Raw genomic sequence first — 18,565 nt, forward strand, 5'->3', positions numbered from 1 at the left:
GAATTTAGTGATTCATCACTTACATACAACACCCAGTGCTTATCACTAGTGTCCTTCTTAATATCCATTACCTATTCAACTGCCATCCTCTCTTCCAGCAACCCTCAGTTTGTTCTCTGTTTTCTGGTTTGCCTCCCCCCCTCCCCCGCCAGCCCACATTCATCTGTTTTGTTTCTTAAATTCCACATGAGTGAAATCATATGGTATTTTTCTCTGACCAACTTATTTTGCTTAGTTTAATACTCTCTAGCTCTACCACGTCATTGTAAATGGCAAGATTTCATTCTTTTTGATGGCTGAGTAATATTCCATATATATATATGTGTGTGTGTGTGTGTGTGTGTGTATATATATGTATATGTATATACACACATACATACACATACATACATGCATACACACACCACATCATCTTTATCCATTCATCAGACAGTGGACATTTGGGCTCTTTCCATAATTTTGCTATTGTTGATAATGCTGCTATGAACATTGGTGTGCTTATATCCCCTCGAATCAGTATTTTTTGTATTCTTTGGGTAAATACATAGTAGTGTAATTGCTGGATCATTGTAAGCAGTTTTGGACCAGAAGTAGAAAATACATTTTTGCCATTCTGATATGCTAATAGTAAACTTTTTGTCTATTTTGAAATTTCTTCCATGGCATTTAAGATACTATAGTTTCTCCATGTTATTTATTTGTTATCTTCTTTTGGTATTGATAAAATTTTCTTTTTCTGATGGCAAAAGATATTGTGGTTTATGAGTTGTGATTATCAAGACTTTATTGAATTCTTATGTTGATGGTAGAGGCAATATTAGAATGGATGTATTTTGACTCCAAAATGGTGTTTTCTTTAACATTGGGTAACTATTCTCCTATACTCCGATTATTAATATAATTTAAGTTTAATATCTTGAAAACTGCCTTCTCAGATGGAAAAGCCAATCATACCAATTCACTGAGAGAATTACATGGAAAATTTTATCTTTCGCGTTACCCTTATCAAAACTTTCCTATTAAGAAAAATTCCCGTCAGACTCCACCCATATATATGTCAGTATCCATGACACATTAAAATAGTATTGTCTTCTGCATGTTTTAAATTTTATTAAATTTGATTAATTAATTTATCAAATAGTGTACCATCTGTATCATTCTGTGACTTAGTGGTTTTGGCTAAAATTATTTTGGAGATTTATCTGTGTTGATTCTGTCTAATTTTAATTGCTGTATGGTATCCACATGCCACAGTTGATAAATTCTGTTGAGGAATCCTGTTGATCAATTCTGTTTGCTATTTCTAGTGTTCTTCTATTGCAAACAATTGTGAATATGCTCTAGAGTTTATCTAGGCCAGCACTGTCCAAGCTATAAGGTGTGACTTCTTAGTGATCATGAAATTATTTTAGTGAGTTGAGACCAGCATTTTCTTTTTTTTTAATTTAATTTTTTTAATTTGCATCCAAATTAGTTAGCATATAGTACAACAATAATTTCAGGAGTAGATTCCTTAATGGTCCCTGCCCATTTAGCCCATCCCTCCCTTCCCACAACCCCTCCAGTAACCCTCTGTTTGTTCTCCATATTTGAGTCTCATGTTTTGTCTCCCTTCCTGTTTTTATGTTATTTTTGCTTCCCTTCCCTTACGTTCATCTGTTCTGTGTCTTAAAGTCCTCATATGAGTGAAGTCATATTTGTCTGTCTCTGACTAATTTCGCTTAGCATAATACCCTCCAGTTCCATCCACGTAGTTGCAAATGGCAAGATTTCGTTCTTTTTGATGGCCGAGTAATAATCTATTGAATATATATACCACATCTTCTTTATCCATTCATCCCTCGATGGATATTTGGGCTCTTTCAATAGTTTAGCTGTTGTTGATAGTGCTGCTATAAAAATTGGGGTGCATGTGTCCCTTCAAAACAGCGTACCTGTATCCCTGATAAATACCTAGTAGTGCAGTTGATGGGTGGTAGGGTAGTTCTATTTGTAATTTTTTGAGGAACCTCCATACTGTTTTCCAGAGTGGCTGCACCAGCTTGCATTCCCACCAGCAATGCAAAAGAGATCCTCTTTATCCCCATCCTCGCCAACATCTGTTGTTGCCTGAGTTGTTACTGTTAGCCATTCTGCAGGTGTAAGGTGGTATCTCAATGTGGTTTTGATTTTTATTTCCCTGATGATGAGTAATGTTGAGCAATTTTTCATGTGTCGGTTGGCCATCTGGATGTCTTCTTTGGAGAAGTGTATATTCATGTCTTTTGCCCATTTCTTCACTGGATTATTTGTTTTTCAGGTGTTGAGTTTGAGAAGTTCTTTATAGATTTTGGATCCTAACCCTTTATCTGATATATCATTTGCAAATATTTTCTCCCATTCTGTCGGTTGCCTTTTAGTTTTGCTGATTGTTTCCTGCACTGTGCAGAAGCTTTTTATTTTGATGAGGTCCCAGTAGTTCATTTTTGCGTTTATTTCCCTTGCCTCCGGAGACGTGTTGAGTAAGAAGTTGCTGTGGCCAAGATCAAAGAGGTTTTTGCCTGCTTTCTCCTGGAGGATTTTGATGGCTTCCTGTCTTACATTGAGGTCTTTCATCCATTTTGAGTTTATTTTTATGTATGGTATAAGAAAGTGGTCCAGGTTCATTTTTCTGCATGTTGCTGTTCAGTTTTCCCAGCACCACTTGCTGAAGAGCCTGTCTTTATTCCATTGGATAATCTTTCCTGCTTTGTCAAAGATTAGTTGGCCATACCTTTGTGGGTCCATATCTGGGTTCCCTGTTCTGTTCCATTGATCTGAGTGTCTGTTCTTGTGTCAGTACCATACTGTCTTGATGATTACAGCTTTGTAGTATAGCTTGAAGTCCGGGATTGTGATGCCTCCTGCTTTGGTTTTGTTTTTCAAGATTGCTTTGGCTATTCAGAGTCTTCTCTGGTTCCATACAAATTTTAGGATTGTTTGTTCTAGCTCTGTGAAGAATGCTGATGTTATTTTGATAGGGATTGCATTCAGTATGTAGATTGCTTTGGGTAGTATCTACATTTTAACAACATTTGTTCTTCCTATCCAGGAGCATGGAATCTTTTTCCATGTTTTTGTGTCTTCTTCAATTTCTTTCATAAGCTTTCTATAGTTTTCAGTGTATACATTTTTCACCTGTTTGGTTAGATTAATTGCTAGGTATTTTATGGGTTTTAGTGAAATTGTAAATGGGATCGATTTCTTGATTTCTCTTTCTGTTGCTTCATTGTTGGTGTATAGGAATGCAACCGATTTCTGTGCATTGATTTTATATCATGCAACTTTGCTCTACTCATAAATCAGTTCTAGCAGTTTTTTGGTGGAATCTTTTGGGTTTTCCATATAGAGTATCATGTCATCTGCAAAGAGTCAAAGTTTGACCTCCTCCTGGCCGATTTGGATGCCTTTTATTTCTTTGTGTTGTCTGATTGCAGAGGCTAAGACTTCCAATACTATGTTGAATAACAGTGGCGAGAGTGGACATCCCTGTCTTGTTCCTGACCTTAGGGGGAAAGCTCTCAGGTTTTCCCCATTGAGGATGATATTAGCATTGGGTCTTTTATATATGGCTTTTATGATCTCGAGGTATGATCCTTCTATCCCTACTTTCTTGAGGGTTTTTATCAAGAAAAGATGCTGTATTTTGTCAAATGCTTTCTCTGCATCTATTGAGAGGATCATATGGTTCTTGTGCTTTCTTTATTGACGTGATGAATCACATTAATTGTTTTGCGGATATTGAACCAGCCCTGCATCCCAGGTATAAATCCCACTTGGTCGTGGTGAATAATTTTGTTAATGTATTGTTGGATCTGGTTGGCTGCTATCTTGTTGAGGATTTTTGCATCCATGTTCATCAGGGAAATCGGTCTGTAGTTCTCCTTTTTAGTGGGGTCTCTGGTTTTGGAATCAAGGTCATGCTGGTTTCATAGAAAGAGTTTGGAAGTTTTCCTTCCATTTCTATTCCTTGGGACAGCTTCAAGAGAGTAGGTGTTAACTCTTCCTTAAATGTTTGGTAGAATTCCCCTGGAAAGCCATCTGGCCCTGGACTCTTGTTTTTTGGGAGGTTTTTGATTCCTAATTCGATTTCCTTACTGGTTATGGGTCTGTTCAAATTTTCTATTTCTTTCTGTTCCAATTTTGGTAGTGTGTATATTTCTAGGAATTGGTCCATTTCTTCCAGATTGCCCATTTTATTGGCATATAATTGCTCATAATATTCTCTTGTTATTGTTTTTATTTCTGCTGTGTTGGTTGTGATTTCTCCTCTTTCATTCTTGATTTTATGTATTTGGGTCCTTTTCTTTTTCTTTTTGATCAAACTGGCTAGTGGTTTATCAATTTTCTTAATTCTTTCAAAGAACCAGCTTCTGATTTTATTGATCTCTTCTGGTTTTTTTTTTTTTTTTTTATTTTTATTATATTTTTTTTTTCTCTTATTTTTTTTTTTTTTTTTTTTGGTTTTGATAGCATTAGTTTCTGCTCTAATCTTATTATTTCCTGTCTTCTGCTGGTTTTGGGTTTTATTTGCTGTTCTTTTTCCAGCGCTTTAAGACCTCAGGTTAGGTTGTGTATCTGAGATCTTTCTTCCTTTTTTAGGAAGGCCTGGATTGCTATATACTTTCCTCTTATGACTGCCTTTGCTGTGTGCCAGAGGTTTTGGGTTGTGGTGTTATCATCTTCATTGGCTTCCATGAACTTTTTAATTTCGTCTTTAACTGCTTGGTTAGCCCATTCATTCTTTAGTAGGATGTTCTTCAGTCTCCAAGTATTTGTTACCTTTCCAAATTTTTTCTTGTGGTTGATTTCAAGTTTCATAGCATTGTGGTCTGAAAATATTCACGGTATGATCTCGATCCTTTCGTACTTGCTGAGGGCTGATTTGTGTCCCAGTATGTGGTATTCTGGAGAACGTTCCATGTGCACTGGAGGAGAATGTATATTCTGCTGCTTTAGGATGAAATGTTCTGAATATATCTGTTAAGTTCATCTGGTCCAGTGTGTTATTCAAAGCTGTTGTTTCCTTGTTGATTTTTTGATTAGATGATCTGTCCATTGCTGTGAGTGGGGTGTTGAAGTCTCCTACTTTTATGGTATTACTATTGATGAGTTTCTTTATGTTTGTGATTGATTTATATATTTGGGTGCTGCCACATTTGGTGCATAAATGTTTACAATTATTAGGTCTTTTTGGTGGATAGACCCCTTGATTATGATAAACGCGCTTCTTCATCTCTTGATACAGTCTTTATTTTAAAGTCTAAATTATCTGATATAAGTATTGCTACTCTGGATTTCTTTTGTTGACCATTAGCATGATAGATGGTTCTCCATTTGCTTACTTTCAGTCTAAAGGTGTCTTTAGGTCTAAAGTGGGTCTCTTGTAAACAGCATATAGATGGATCTTGTTTTCTTATCCATCCTGTTACCCTATGTCTTTTGATTGGAGCATTGAGTCCATTGATGTTTAGAGTGAGTACTGGAAGATATGAATGTATTGCCATTATGTTGCTTGTAGAGTTGGAGTTTCTGGTGGTGTTCTCTGGTCCTTTCTAGTCTTTGCTGCTTTTGGTATTCATTCATTTGTTTGTTTATTATTTATTTATTTATTTCATCTTTTCTCCCCTCAGAGAGTCCCCCTTAAAATCTCTTGCAGGGTTGTTTTAGTGGTCATGAACTCCTTTAAGTTTTGTTTGGAAAACTTTATCTCCTACTGTGTTGAATGACACCCTTGCTGCATAAATAATTCTTGGCTGCATATTTTTCTGAGTCAAGCACAATGAATGTATCCTGCCACTCCTTTCTGGCCTGCAAAGTTTCTGTGGATAGGTCTGCTACAAACCTGATCTGTCTTCCCTTGTAGGTTAAGGACTTTTTTTCCCTTTGCTGCTTTCCTGATTCTCTCCTTGCTTGAGTATTTTGTGAATTTGACTCTCATATGCCTTATTGATGGTCGGTTTTTGTTGAATCTAATGGGAGTCTGTGTGCTTCCTGAATTTTGATATCTGTGTCTTTCCCTAGGTTAGGAAAATTTTCCACTATGATTTGCTCACCTAACCCTTCTACCCCTATTTCTCTCTCTTCCTCTTCTGGAACGCCTGTGATTCTGATGTTTTTCCTTTTTAATGAATTACTGATTTCTCTAATTCTTAAATCATGCTCTTTTGCCTTAATCTCCCTCTTTTTTTCTGCTTCATTATTCTCCATAAATTTGTCCTCTATATCGCTCATTCCTGTTTTGCCTCATCCATCCTTGCTGCCGTGGTGTCCATCCAAGATTGCAGCTCAGTTATAGCATGTTTTATTTCATCCTGACTAGCTTTTACTTCTTTTATCTCCGCAGAAAGGGATTCTAATCTATTTTCGACTCCAGCTAGAGTTCGTATTATCGTGATTCTAAATTCCGGTTCAGACATCTTGTTTGTATCTCTGTTGGTTAAATCCTTGGCTGTCATTTCTTCATGCTCTTTCCTTTGGGGTGAATTCCTTCATTTCATCATTTTGAAGGGAGAAAAGGAATTAACGAGGTAAAAAAATTAAAACTAAAACAGTGTTAAAATTAAAAAAATTAAACACATACACACAAAATCAAATGTTTGTGTTTTGGTCTGGGTGTTGAAAGGGTCTTGATAGATTAGAGAAAAAAGGGGAACGAAAAAAACGGAAATTGTTTGAAAATTTGAAAAAATGAATACACTGAAGTGACTAAAATGAATTGGTGGAATTAAATAGAATTTGAAAAAATTTACCCAAAAGTAAAAAATACAATAGAAAAAAAATAAAATATTGTTTACATTTTTGTTAATGTTTATTTATTTTTGAGAGAGAGAGAGAGAGCATGAGCAGGGGAAGGGCAGAGAGAGAGGAAGCAGGCTCCAGGCTCTGAGCTGTCAGCACAGAGCCTGATGCGGGGCTTTAACTCACAAATCATGAGATCATGACCTGAGCTGACATCTGATGCTTGACCGAGTGAGCCACCCAGGTGCACCCAAAATTAAAATCTTTTTAATAACAATTGAAAATAAAAATGAGGTTTTTCTCTTTTTGTGTTCAAGAAAAAGTAAAGAAACAAAAAATAGAAAAAAGAAAGAAAATTGAATAGATGGACCAGTGAACATACTGAAATACGACTGAAATCACTTCATTTTCCTCTGAAGTCAAACTATGAAGCACTTTATAGTCCATAAACTAAGCAGGCGGAGAGACTTGTGTTCCTGAAGATCAAGGTTGGCCCAGTTGCACGGACTCAGTGTAACGGCTGGGTTCTCCAGTAGATGGCGCTGCTTACCTTACTGGGGTGGATTGTTGTAGTACTCGTAGATGCGCACGCGCAGGAGTGGTAAAAATGGCATCACCCAGCTAGCCAGTCTCTAGTATCGGAACTCTGTTCTCCCTGATCAGCAATCGTGCACCAGTCCTTTGTCTTTGGCTTCTATCCACTCCCGCTTTTACACAGTCCATGACCAAGTCCCAGGCAGCACCTCCCTCCTGAGTTTTGTCTCAGACGTGGCTGTTTTTCCCGACCCCTTACTTCTGGGGGACTGCGGCTTTGACCCTTTCTGCCCCTCTGCAGGAGGGTCTCATCGAGCAATGGCTGGGTGTCGGCCGCACCCAGGAACATTTGTGGGGCCATGCCACTGCCAATGCCCAGAGACTATGGCTGGGCGCCAGCCCTCCCCAGAGAAAGTTCGCAAGATAGTACAGCAGCAGCATTTCAGGGAGTATGGAAAATCACAACACACATCTGGCACCAGGCTTTACCCTTAACGACCTTGTTCCAGCACCATCCAATGTGGTTGTTCTCCTGGGTCCACATGGACCTTGCCTTTGGGGGACCCACACAGCCTCTACCAGGTGTCCTCCCAGCAGGGGAACCGCCTCTCCCTGTGTGACCTGAAGAGCCCCAGAATCCACTCTACTCCTGGGGATTCACCCTTCATACCAGAGCACATCGAGGTGTTGAGCTGCAGAGTTGCAGACTCTGCGCTCCCCGTGTTTAGAGTCTTAATGGAATTTAAACCCTCTCCTTTCTCCTTTCTCCCTTTTTAGTTCAGTCCCTGCAGCTGTTTCCACTTTTCCATTTTCTCTCCAGCTGCTTTTGGGGAGGGGTGCTTTTCCCGTATTCTACCCCCCTCCCCAGTCTCCGTCCTCTCTCCACCCCCAAAAGCGGTTCCCTACCTTTTGTGGCTTCTTGCTCCCCAAATTCACCTCTCTGCACCACATACTGCTGAACTCTGTGGTTCAGTTGTGTAGATTGTTGTGTTAATCCTCAGATCAGTTTTCTAGGTGTGCAGCATGGTTTAGTGTTGGTTTGGCTGTATTTCATGGACACGAGACACAAAAAAAACTTCGATGCCGTTCCGCCATCTTAGTTCCTCCGACCAGCATTTTCTTTTAAATAGTGAAATAGGAAAGGATAAAATAGAGTAGGATACAGTAGAATAGAGTAAGACAGAAAAAATAGAAAAAAGGATGTCCTTAAGCACATCATATAATAAGAGTAAGAATTATTTTGTCGAACTTTTGTTTCAGGTACATACATGTATCAAAAAAAAAAAAAAAAAAGATCAAAAGACACTGCTCTGGCCTAAATATTGTTGAGTTACTCTCTAAAGTGATTATACCAGCTGCTTTTCTTACAGCAGTATGAGTGTGTTTTATGATATGTATCCTCACCAACACTAGGTATTATCCCCCTTTAATTTTGCAGATGGGTGAGCTCTGTCTCACTGTGATTGCATTTCCATAGTGAATTTGAGCATCTCTTAATATGTTTATTGTTTCTGTGAGTTGTCTTGTCTTTTGCCCATTTCTAAATTGGATTGGTTTTTTTGTTATGGATTTTTAGGTATTCTTTATTCTGGATACAAATTCTTTGTAAGCCACCAGTTATATATGTTGAAAATATCTTCTCTCATTCTGTGGCATGTGTTTTCCTTTGTTCATTTTGTTTTTTAGTATGCCATATTTTTTTAAGTTTTACCAGACATTGTGGTTTATGCTTCTGTGTTTTATTTAAGAAATCTTTCCCTGCCCTAAGGTCACAAAGATGTTTTCTATACCTTCTTCCAAAAATATGAAAGTTTTGCTTTTTTCACATTCCAGATGGCTTCTCTTGCATTTTCTGTGTTGACATATTACAAATTAAACTGTATAGAGTTTTTTCGTATGTTACAGTATTCAAGTTGGTGAAGTATTGTCCCAAAACTTACAAAGTATAAAATCTAAAAATTATATTTTACAATATTGGTTTTTAATAATTGAGCATATCTACTGACTTTTTAATAACAGAGCTAATACAGTTTTTAAACTGTATACTTCTCAGATAAATAATAGCTTGTTGTAGTTGCAAGATGGTATATTCTTTTCCTTCTCTGTTTTTCTCTAATAGAATTTATGTATTTATGTTTTTCAGTCACATTAACTTTATCCTAGAAGACAACTTTACAAGGATCTAGACAGAACAGGATTAAAGATGACTGAATACTGAGCTCCAGAAATTTAAAACAATCAGGTACAAAAATATTTGGAGGGAACTTTCCCAACCAGTCAGTACAAAATAAAGTGGGAACGCACATAGGAAAACTTAAAATATCCTTGAAATACAGGAGAGGGTCCAAGAGAGAAGTTTTGAAATCCATCTTGTGTTCAAATACTGGCTCTAACCCTGACTGGTTGGTGATGGTTGGTCAAGTTTTGTAAACATGTCCATAAAATGGAGGCAATGATTGTGTCTGTTCATTTTGGCTATTGTAAAGTTTAATGAGATAATATAAGGCACTTAATACTTGGCACAGGGTTACTGTTTATTTTAACCATTATTATTGTTGCTACTGTTATTTGTAATTCAAAGGTATGGTATTCTGTATATTGTGGATTTTTAGGAAGTATATATTGATATACTGCTATAACATTGATAGTAATAATAGCCTGCTAAAATCATGTAGAAAGTAGAATAAGATAACTATAATACTCACATATATTCCATAAACTATATTCCTTAAGTGGTGCAAATTGACGCTAGTTTTCTCTATTATGTTTGTATCACACTGAAATAATGTGAGAAAAAAAAATCAGTCTACTTTCTACAATGCTAGAGAATCCAACAGTTTTTTTTTCACAGTACTGTACAATAGTACTTATTCTTGAATCATTTTTAAATCTTCAAGAATGTTCTGACCAATAAAGATGAAATTATGTTAATCTTATGGTTAATGTTAGTTGAATCTTACAAATGTTATTTCTTTGATTGTGGTAATTTCAGTATGCCACTCATGCAATTATGTCTTAACTTGAGTGTCAAATAAACACAATGGGCTGTGTTCCACCACTCTAATTTTTAAATAGGTACTATAATTGAAATTGATCAAAGACACCAAAAAGAGCTATTTATTTTCTTCCTTTAAAAACTAGGATACTCAGTTGATTAAACAAACCAACGAAACAAAACAAAAACTCTGTTAGCTGATATGGAATGATTTCCAGGAGATATATTGTTAACTGAGTTTTAAAAAAATGCAAATTGCCCAAGAGTATATAAAATTGCTATTTTTTATGTAAGGAGGAAACGAAACAGGAAGAATAAACCAGAAAACGATGGAATTGGTTACTTACAATGGTAGAGTGAGGGGTAGGGTGGGAAACGACAAACCGGGATTACTGGTTAGTGTGTTGGAAAGATTTCCCTTCTACTAGGCACAAGGTAGCCTACAATACAATGAGAGGCATCTCTTCTTTGGTCCCTTTTTCTCCTCTTATTCATTTCCTCTTTTTTCTTGCCTTTGACTTCTTTTCTAGTTTTTTTCTCTTCCTCTTTCTTTTTTCCCTCTCCTCTTTTTGTTTTTTGTTCTAGTAAACTTGGGGCAAAATGTAGATGATGCAGTTAGGATGAAACAAAACGAAAAGAATCTTCAATGCAGGCAGTCTCTTGTATACAAAAAGCTGTATTCAAAGGATGCTTTCAACCAATATATGGTATTGTGGTCTGCTGTGACCCATGTCCTGCGGTGGTTATAGCAATGAACGAGTCAGGGTTGCCTCTCTTAACAACGCTTGCAAATTAATAGAGAAGCACAGATCAAGTAGGATTAACTGTCACATGAAATTATCTTCCCATATTGGCAACTAGACCAAGTTTTATAAATAAATAAGTGAGAAAAGTCTAAGTGATTATTTTAAAAACAAGCATATCTTTTCCAAACATTAGAAACAATGATTTGTATCAGTGTCATAGTTTGAGTTACAATTATTCTGAATATGATTATTCCTTATATTCTAAGAGACCTTTCTATAGCTGATGAGAACAAAATTTTACCAGCATTCTCTATTATAAAGCTCTAACTGCTTATAAATAATATCAGATAAAATGTTCTGATGTTAGTCCCTTTGAAATGTGGATTGTATTTGTTTGAGTAAATAGAACCCAAACTAATAAATCAGAAATATCAACATTATTAAATACGATTTCATTCTATTGCTTTGGGGTAGGGGAGAATATTTCTTTATATTTATTTTTAGTGATGGGATAGTTAACTGTGTAATGACTGAACCACAGTCTAGACATACTGCATATCTTTTGTTAGAGCTGCTTCTGCTGTTACTTCTATGTGGTAGAAAGTAGTCATTGTGGAGATGGTTAATTAAGGCAAGAACATTGAGTGCTGTTGCTACCTACTTGGTGGCTGTTGTTGCAGATTTTTTGTTAAAGTCTAGGATAACAAAGCCATATTTGGTTCATCCTTTCATTTTTTTCATTCATTCCTCCTTTTTCTTTCTTTCTTTTTTTTTTTTTTTTTTTTCCAGCTTAGCAAATCATACACTCTTCAGTGGAGCTGAGAACTGATAAGTCTGCTGTTCACAGATTTGGAACTTTCCAATCCCAGGGAAAATTTGACCAAGGTCTAAAATTTTATTTTTCCTTATCTAGAGGAGGTCAACTGTAAAATGAAAATTGTCTACTTATTTCCGTATAGATTTAAGAATCTTCATTTATCCTGGGATTACTTTTCCAGACCTCAGCAGGAGGATTACATAAGAGACCATAAGATAGTTTCAGAACAGTTAAAACACCTTTTGGTTTTTATAGCTGTTAACTCTCATGCCTACACCTTAATTCCCTTATCTTCCCTTTACCATATTTGAGCTTAGCTTATTTTCCCTGTTAATTGGAAGTAAAATAATTTTAACCTGCCTAGTTTCATTCCACACACAGGATCCTGATTGTACCACATACTTTTTCCTCAGGGACTGCACAGGACTGAGTCCGTATGGAAGAAGAGCTTTCCCTTTCCTATGGAGAAAGTGGCAAGGTTAGAAAAAACAAACAAACAAAAACATGCCTCTGGAGCATGTATTTTCTGTTGCATGAAACCTATACCAATCATCTGTTGGTCATCCAATAGGAAGATCAGTGAGATAGTACTTGTCTTTGAGGGGCTCACAGTGTAGTTACTCAGATGCAAACATAATTACTGTGGGTACAGAGAATGCCAAAGGGGCTGGCAGAAAACTGTGGGTATTGTCTGTAGGGCAGGGTTCCTGAAGATGGTGCCTTTTGAGCTGGATGAGGAGTACAGACCATCCCTACTTTCACAGATAATACCACCCTGCAAGAGGGTCTGAGTTGAGCAATGTTTGCTCCATTCCCAGAGATTTCAGAAAACTATAAAACACCTAATCTTAGATGACATATTCTTAATTCGTCACAGATATTCTTTAACTTATTTATTTTCCACCACAGCTTAACATTACAGTCAACCAGCTTAAGTCTAGTCAGTGTCCAACTGATGTTAGAAGTTTCACACCTTTCAGCATGCACATCATTTTCCATCTTGTGTTAATTTTATTAAATTGACATGATGTCTGTTCTTCGTTAGTAACAATATTAACTGCCACCGTTAACTTTCATTTTCCTGTTTTCTGCTCTTTTTAAATAAATATGGTCAAAACACAATAAAAGATGTAAATAATTATACAAAGCCAGCATAGTGTGCAAAGGTGGCAGAACTTCTAAAACTGAAACATAGTATCACCATGGACGTGTTTGTTGTGAACCCTTGTAGGAAAGTACGAAAGTAGCTTACAAAAGTAGTGTATAGAACTTGAGAATGTTATAAAATGCTAATAGAAAAATTCCTAATTTTTCCTGGGAGCAACAGATTTTGTAAAATAGAAGAACAGACTCACAGAATTAGCAATGAAATGACTTTATTACATATAAAGTGTTACATTGCCAGGAAGTCTTCAAAAGGCAAGGTGTTGGTGGGTTTTTTAAAATAACTTTTTTTATTAGGCATGCCCAACGGGTAATTTTGGTTCTAATGCTATATACGGTATTTTAAATTTAATTGTGACAACTTAGTAATCGTCTGGAGTCAGGTGAAGTATCATAATCTGTTTGGTTCTTCATATTGTTAGAGAAGCAGAGTTATATCGGTAGCACATACTCAAAAGAATAATAAAATGCTTCTTGGTCTCTAATTTTATGGAGCTTAGTTTCCTTAATTATATTTTTCTTGAGCTAATGTTAAAATTTCACTACTTTGTGTCTCCCAGATAGATGCCAGTGAAAGACAGGGGGGTGAGGGGCTGGATGTGAGCAAAGTAGTAAAGGAAATCTGGCCAGGAAATAGTTATTACCTATAATAATGTTATATGTAGGAAGGAGGATTACCTGGGCCAAATTAGGACTGAATTCTAGGGACACAATCTAGATGACTTATCTTGTCTACTGCTAAGCTCTCATTTCCTGGCAATGTTTTTGCCCCATTCAGATTTGTCTGTTGCCTGCCTTGGCTCTTGCTCAGCCAGTCCCTTATTTAGCAGGTGGGCACAGAGGTGGTTGGGTGCTTTTTGTAGAGATGGCTGCTGTCATGCAGGGTGGCTGCAGGTCCTACAAGGTGAGCTATATGTGAACCCTATGCTACCTACACTCTTATTATATACACAAAGTGTATATATACATATGGTACGTGTACATGTTTATAATACATACGGTGTATACAGCTGTATATACTCTTGAGTGTGTTGGAGAGAAAAATGTATTTTTCTTCTGTGAACAAAGATGTTACAGTTCCTTGAGACTGATACTAAATGTTTACCTCAAAAAGTGTAAATGTATGCATTTCGTAAAGTAAGTCATCAGTTCCCCCATGAAATAACTCCCCCAAAAGACTTAGAAAAATGAATTTTTGATGACTAACCTCCAGGAGCCCGTCTGACAGATATTTGAAAGCAATGCATTCACACCTCCTTTGTACCCAGGTTATATTGTAAATATTTGTTTTCTATCGTGAGCTCCTTGAAGGGAGTGATGATGTTTCGTTTTTATATCTTTAGATCCTTGCACTCTATACATGTTCAATGATACTGTCAGACCTGATGTTTTGTTGACCTGTGTCATCCTTTAACAAATGTATGACTGCAGGTGACATCACCCCCCCCCCAAACACACACACACACATGAGGCCCAGTGGTTAGTAGAGTCATGGGGGGATGGGGGGTGGGTACTAGAGGTTTTATACAGGTGGGCCATACTTTGTAGACAAGTGTTTAGGAGCTTGTTGGATTTATAACCTGATTCTAGGCATCTAAGAGACCACTTGATTTTTGTAGCAGGGCAAGTTGCAATCCAGAAATCTGCTTGAAAGGAGAAAATGAGGTAGCAGTGCTTATTTTCTCATCGTATATTGCCATCTGCCCTGTTTATGGAAGGTAACCCACAGTGTGAATTACTGCCCTGTTCAGCAAGGACTTTATGAGACCAGCCAGTGCCCTGTGATTGCAAGCAGTAGGTCTACCAGTGGTATAACTTTATGTGAACTGTTTTCTCTGCAACATGTGGTGTGTGGAAAGCAATCTTTAGAAGTAAGTGATCTTGGAGGGTTACTTAGTGCTTCTGTGCCTCAGTTTCCTTGCATTTAAAATGAGGATAGCAATATCTATGCCCTACAATTGTGAAGGTTGGAAATAATATATAAGAATTCTTTTAACTCACACATTAGTTCATCTATAAATATTTGAGGTCACATTCCAAATATTGTTCTTTTTGAAATTTATAGACTTAAATAGGAAAAAAAATAAAATGAAGACCCCATAGAAAATAAGATTCCTTCATGATATATGGACATGGATAATTTATGTAGAAGCTTAGAATAAAAGCTAACCTAACAAGATTCTGTCCTTAGCTCTGTAGTGGCCTTGGGTGCTGCCCAAAAGAGAATAGAAGACATCCTTCTCCAGACAGGGTCTTAGAACTTGAATGACATCGCGAGGGAAAGTGGCTGGATTTGGCATCAGGGGAGCTCATCTTGGTCAGGTGCTGCCATTAACTCAGGATGGTGCTGTGAGCTGTTATAAGCTGCTTACCCTCTGTATTAGTTTCTTAGGGCTGCCTTTGAAAAGTACCACAAACTGGGTGGCTTGAAGCAATAGAAATGTATTCTTTTATAGCTCTGGAGACTACAAGTCTGCAGTTAAGGCATCAGCAGAGCCATGCTTTCTGAAGGCTCTAGGGAAGAAGCCTTCCTTACTTCTTCCCAGCTTCTGGTGGCTCCTGGCAATCTTTGGTGTTCCTGGACCTGTAGCTGGATTGCTTCAGTTTCTGCCTCCATGGTTCACATGGGCTTCTTCACTGTGTGTCTTCACATGGTGTGATGCTGAATTTTATGTGTCAGCTTGAGTGGGCCACTGGTGCCCAGATTAAACATTGCTCCTGTGTGTGTCTCTGAGGGTGTTACCTCACAGAAGAGAATAGCGTTTGAATTGTTGAGCTCAGTAAATGGTTTGCCCTCCCTGGTGTGGGTGAGCATCATCCAATATGAAGGGGCTGAAGAGAACAAAAGATAGAGGAAGGAACAAAAGTAGTGGAACCCTCATGAATGGGATTGGTGCTTTATAAAAGGTGCTTCAGAGAGATCCCTAACCCTTTCACCCTGTGAAGAAACAGGGAGAAGGCAATGGCTATGAAGCAGGAAGGGGGCCCTCATCAGAACATGAACACTTCGGTGCCTTGATCTTAGATTTCCAACCTGCAGAACTGTGAAAAGTAAACTTTTGTTTTTTATAAGCCACCCAGTCTGGCATGCACTAAGACTCTCCAGTACCTCAGAAGGTGACCTTATTTGGAAATGGGGTCATTGCGATGCATTTAGTTTAGTTACGATGAGGTCATTATGGTAAGCCATAATCCAGTCTGACTGGTGAGGGGAAATTTGGGCCCAGAGGCAGACATGTATAGAGGGAAGATGATGTAAAGATACAGGGAGAAGATGGCCATCTACAAGCCCAAGACAGAGATCTACATCCTTCCCTTGCAGTCCTCAGGAGGAACTAAACTGGTGGACACTTTGATTTTGAACTTCTAGCCTCCAGAACTGTGAGAAAATAAATTTCTTTTGTGTAAGCCACTCGGTCTGTGGTACTTTGTTATGGCAGCCCTAGCAAATGAATGCACACTTTGTGGGTGTATCTTCCTATCTCCAAACCTGAGTGGGGGGATGAGAGAAGCCGCTAACTGCTTAACTGGTGGTCAGAATGGACCCATGAACCGGCACTTCTGAGTCGTTTCCTTGGTGTCACCTTCAGCATTGTTCTTTTCCAAGGACACTTTTTGTTAAGACTTAGGCATCTGATGAAATAGCAGTGCTGTCTCTCTGTTTTTCCTGCCTTTACAACCAGCCTAGTTTCCAGAGCTACATTTAAGACCTAGCCAACGCTGAAAATACTTGCTAGCCATTCGGCCTCCCAGAAGTCAGTCAGGACGATTCCTGTGGCCTTGAGGAAAATTAGTAGGTGGGATCTGATCCCACCTGGAGTCTCTGTCTCTTGGTGGCTGTGAGAGCAGGACTGAAGCAGTGGGTTTGTAGAGGCATTTCCTGTAGCTATAAAGGGCCTCTCAAAAAGAGAGCCGTCCCTGCCTGAACTGGTGCTGACTCTTCTACAGAATTAAAAGGGGAAGGAAAAAAAAAGTATTTTTTAATTAATAGTCTTAATGTATATATATATATGTATTTTTTTTTTTTCCTTTTCAGCCAGTACAGGCTACTCTGTCATCTTTGAAGATGTTAGATGTGGGAAAGTGGCCAATTTTCTCCCTTTGTTCTGAGGAAGAACTGCAGTTAATTCGTCAGGCCTGTGTCTTTGGCAGCGCTGGCAATGAAGTTTTATATACTACAGTAAATGATGAGGTAAATTTTGAAGAAAAAATTCAGCCTCTTACCGTAATAGATTCGACGGAGTGGGGCAGAAACTGAGGAATTAAGGTTAAAAAGAAAGCATGAGAGTAGATTCTTACTTGTTACATAATGTTATACAATGAAGCAGTAATTACAGGTTTGTCAGAAATAGAGGTGCTTGAACTAACAGTCGTTTTCCCACAGATTTTTGTGCTTGGCACAAACTGCTGTGGCTGTTTGGGATTAGGTGACGTCCAGAGCACCATTGAACCTCGGAGACTGGATTCTTTAAGTGGCAAAAAAATAGCCTGCCTCAGCTATGGGAGTGGCCCCCATATTGTCCTTGCCACAACAGGTAACCTAGGATCACAGTGTAGAGGTTTAGCCATTGCCTTATTTGTTGAGAAATAAGATTTGGGACCACCCGTTAAATCGAGAACATACTTCTTGATTGGGTAGGAGTTTCCGGCTCTGTCCTGTGAACTTGACTGTGCTTTGGACAATGTGAAATATGAACATGTCTGAGTATCAGAGTAAGGTATGGAGCAGATGGAATCTAGCAGTTATTGGCACTTTCGATGTGAGAATGACAGTGCTATAAGCCCAGTAAACCCCTTTTGTTTACACTTCATAAGTTTAATTATTTTGCATTAAAATTAACTCACTCTGGACTTTTTGAATTTGAGATCTCTGATCTATGAACTAAGACACTGCAGCTAAGTCCAAGATGTTCTCTGACTCCTAGCACACTGGGATTCTTACCATGAATAATGACTGATGGCTGAAATATAATTACCACGAATAATAGACTAATGGCTGTTTCATGAATTCAGACTAATAAGACATTATAATTAAATCATACCTTAGTCTTTTCTTAAGCTAGGTGTTCATTTCATTAGTATTCTTTGAATTGAAAATAAAGTTTATAAATACTGTGTTGTATACTTATTTCACATAAATTTTAGGGAATTTTGGTTGCCAGTAATAGGCTAGATTATTGGGACCACTTCTTCACTGGAAACAACTAAAAATTCTAGATAAAATATTTAATTTTTTTCCATAAAGGCATCAAAGCACTAACAAGGCAGCGAGGAATTACTGGATCGGATTCAAGAGAAAGTATGAACTAAGGTTAAAGGGGAACTTAAAGCTAGTTTTGCCTTAAGGGCATCTGCTTCCCCCACCTAAATGAGTTGTGGTTTGGTGTACTCACAAGGTGAAGGGGTCATGGGTCAGACATCTAGCCCATTAGGCTAGGAACACCAAGGGCTAGGCTCTGGGGGCAAGAATGGGCCAGCTCTTCCATCTCTAAGGCACTGAACAGAAGAATCCTTGCCTGTGAGAAAAGCAAGGAGGAAAAAAGAAAGAAA

The 18,565-nt window shown here is 37.9% G+C and overlaps 1 protein-coding gene across 9 annotated transcripts in view; it reads left to right on the forward strand.

The window, feature by feature from the left end:
• RCBTB2 (RCC1 and BTB domain containing protein 2) overlaps positions 1–18,565 on the forward strand; it is a 53,809-nt gene that overhangs the window by 16,407 nt on the left and 18,837 nt on the right. For 6 of the 9 annotated variants that reach the window (XM_049646908.1, XM_049646905.1, XM_049646911.1 and 3 more), the window contains exons 2-6: positions 9,437–9,535; positions 11,824–11,919; positions 12,265–12,329; positions 17,052–17,207; positions 17,400–17,550. In XM_049646908.1, coding sequence (XP_049502865.1) covers positions 12,288–12,329; positions 17,052–17,207; positions 17,400–17,550 — 349 coding nt within the window. In that variant the 5' untranslated portion in view covers positions 9,437–9,535; positions 11,824–11,919; positions 12,265–12,287. The remainder of the gene's footprint in view (positions 1–9,436; positions 9,536–11,823; positions 11,920–12,264; positions 12,330–17,051; positions 17,208–17,399; positions 17,551–18,565) is intronic. The other 3 variants (XM_049646910.1, XM_049646912.1, XM_049646913.1) reach the window with 3 other exon arrangements.

This window comes from Panthera uncia, assembly GCF_023721935.1.
Source record: "Panthera uncia isolate 11264 chromosome A1 unlocalized genomic scaffold, Puncia_PCG_1.0 HiC_scaffold_16, whole genome shotgun sequence".
Classification (NCBI taxonomy): domain Eukaryota; kingdom Metazoa; phylum Chordata; class Mammalia; order Carnivora; family Felidae; genus Panthera; species Panthera uncia.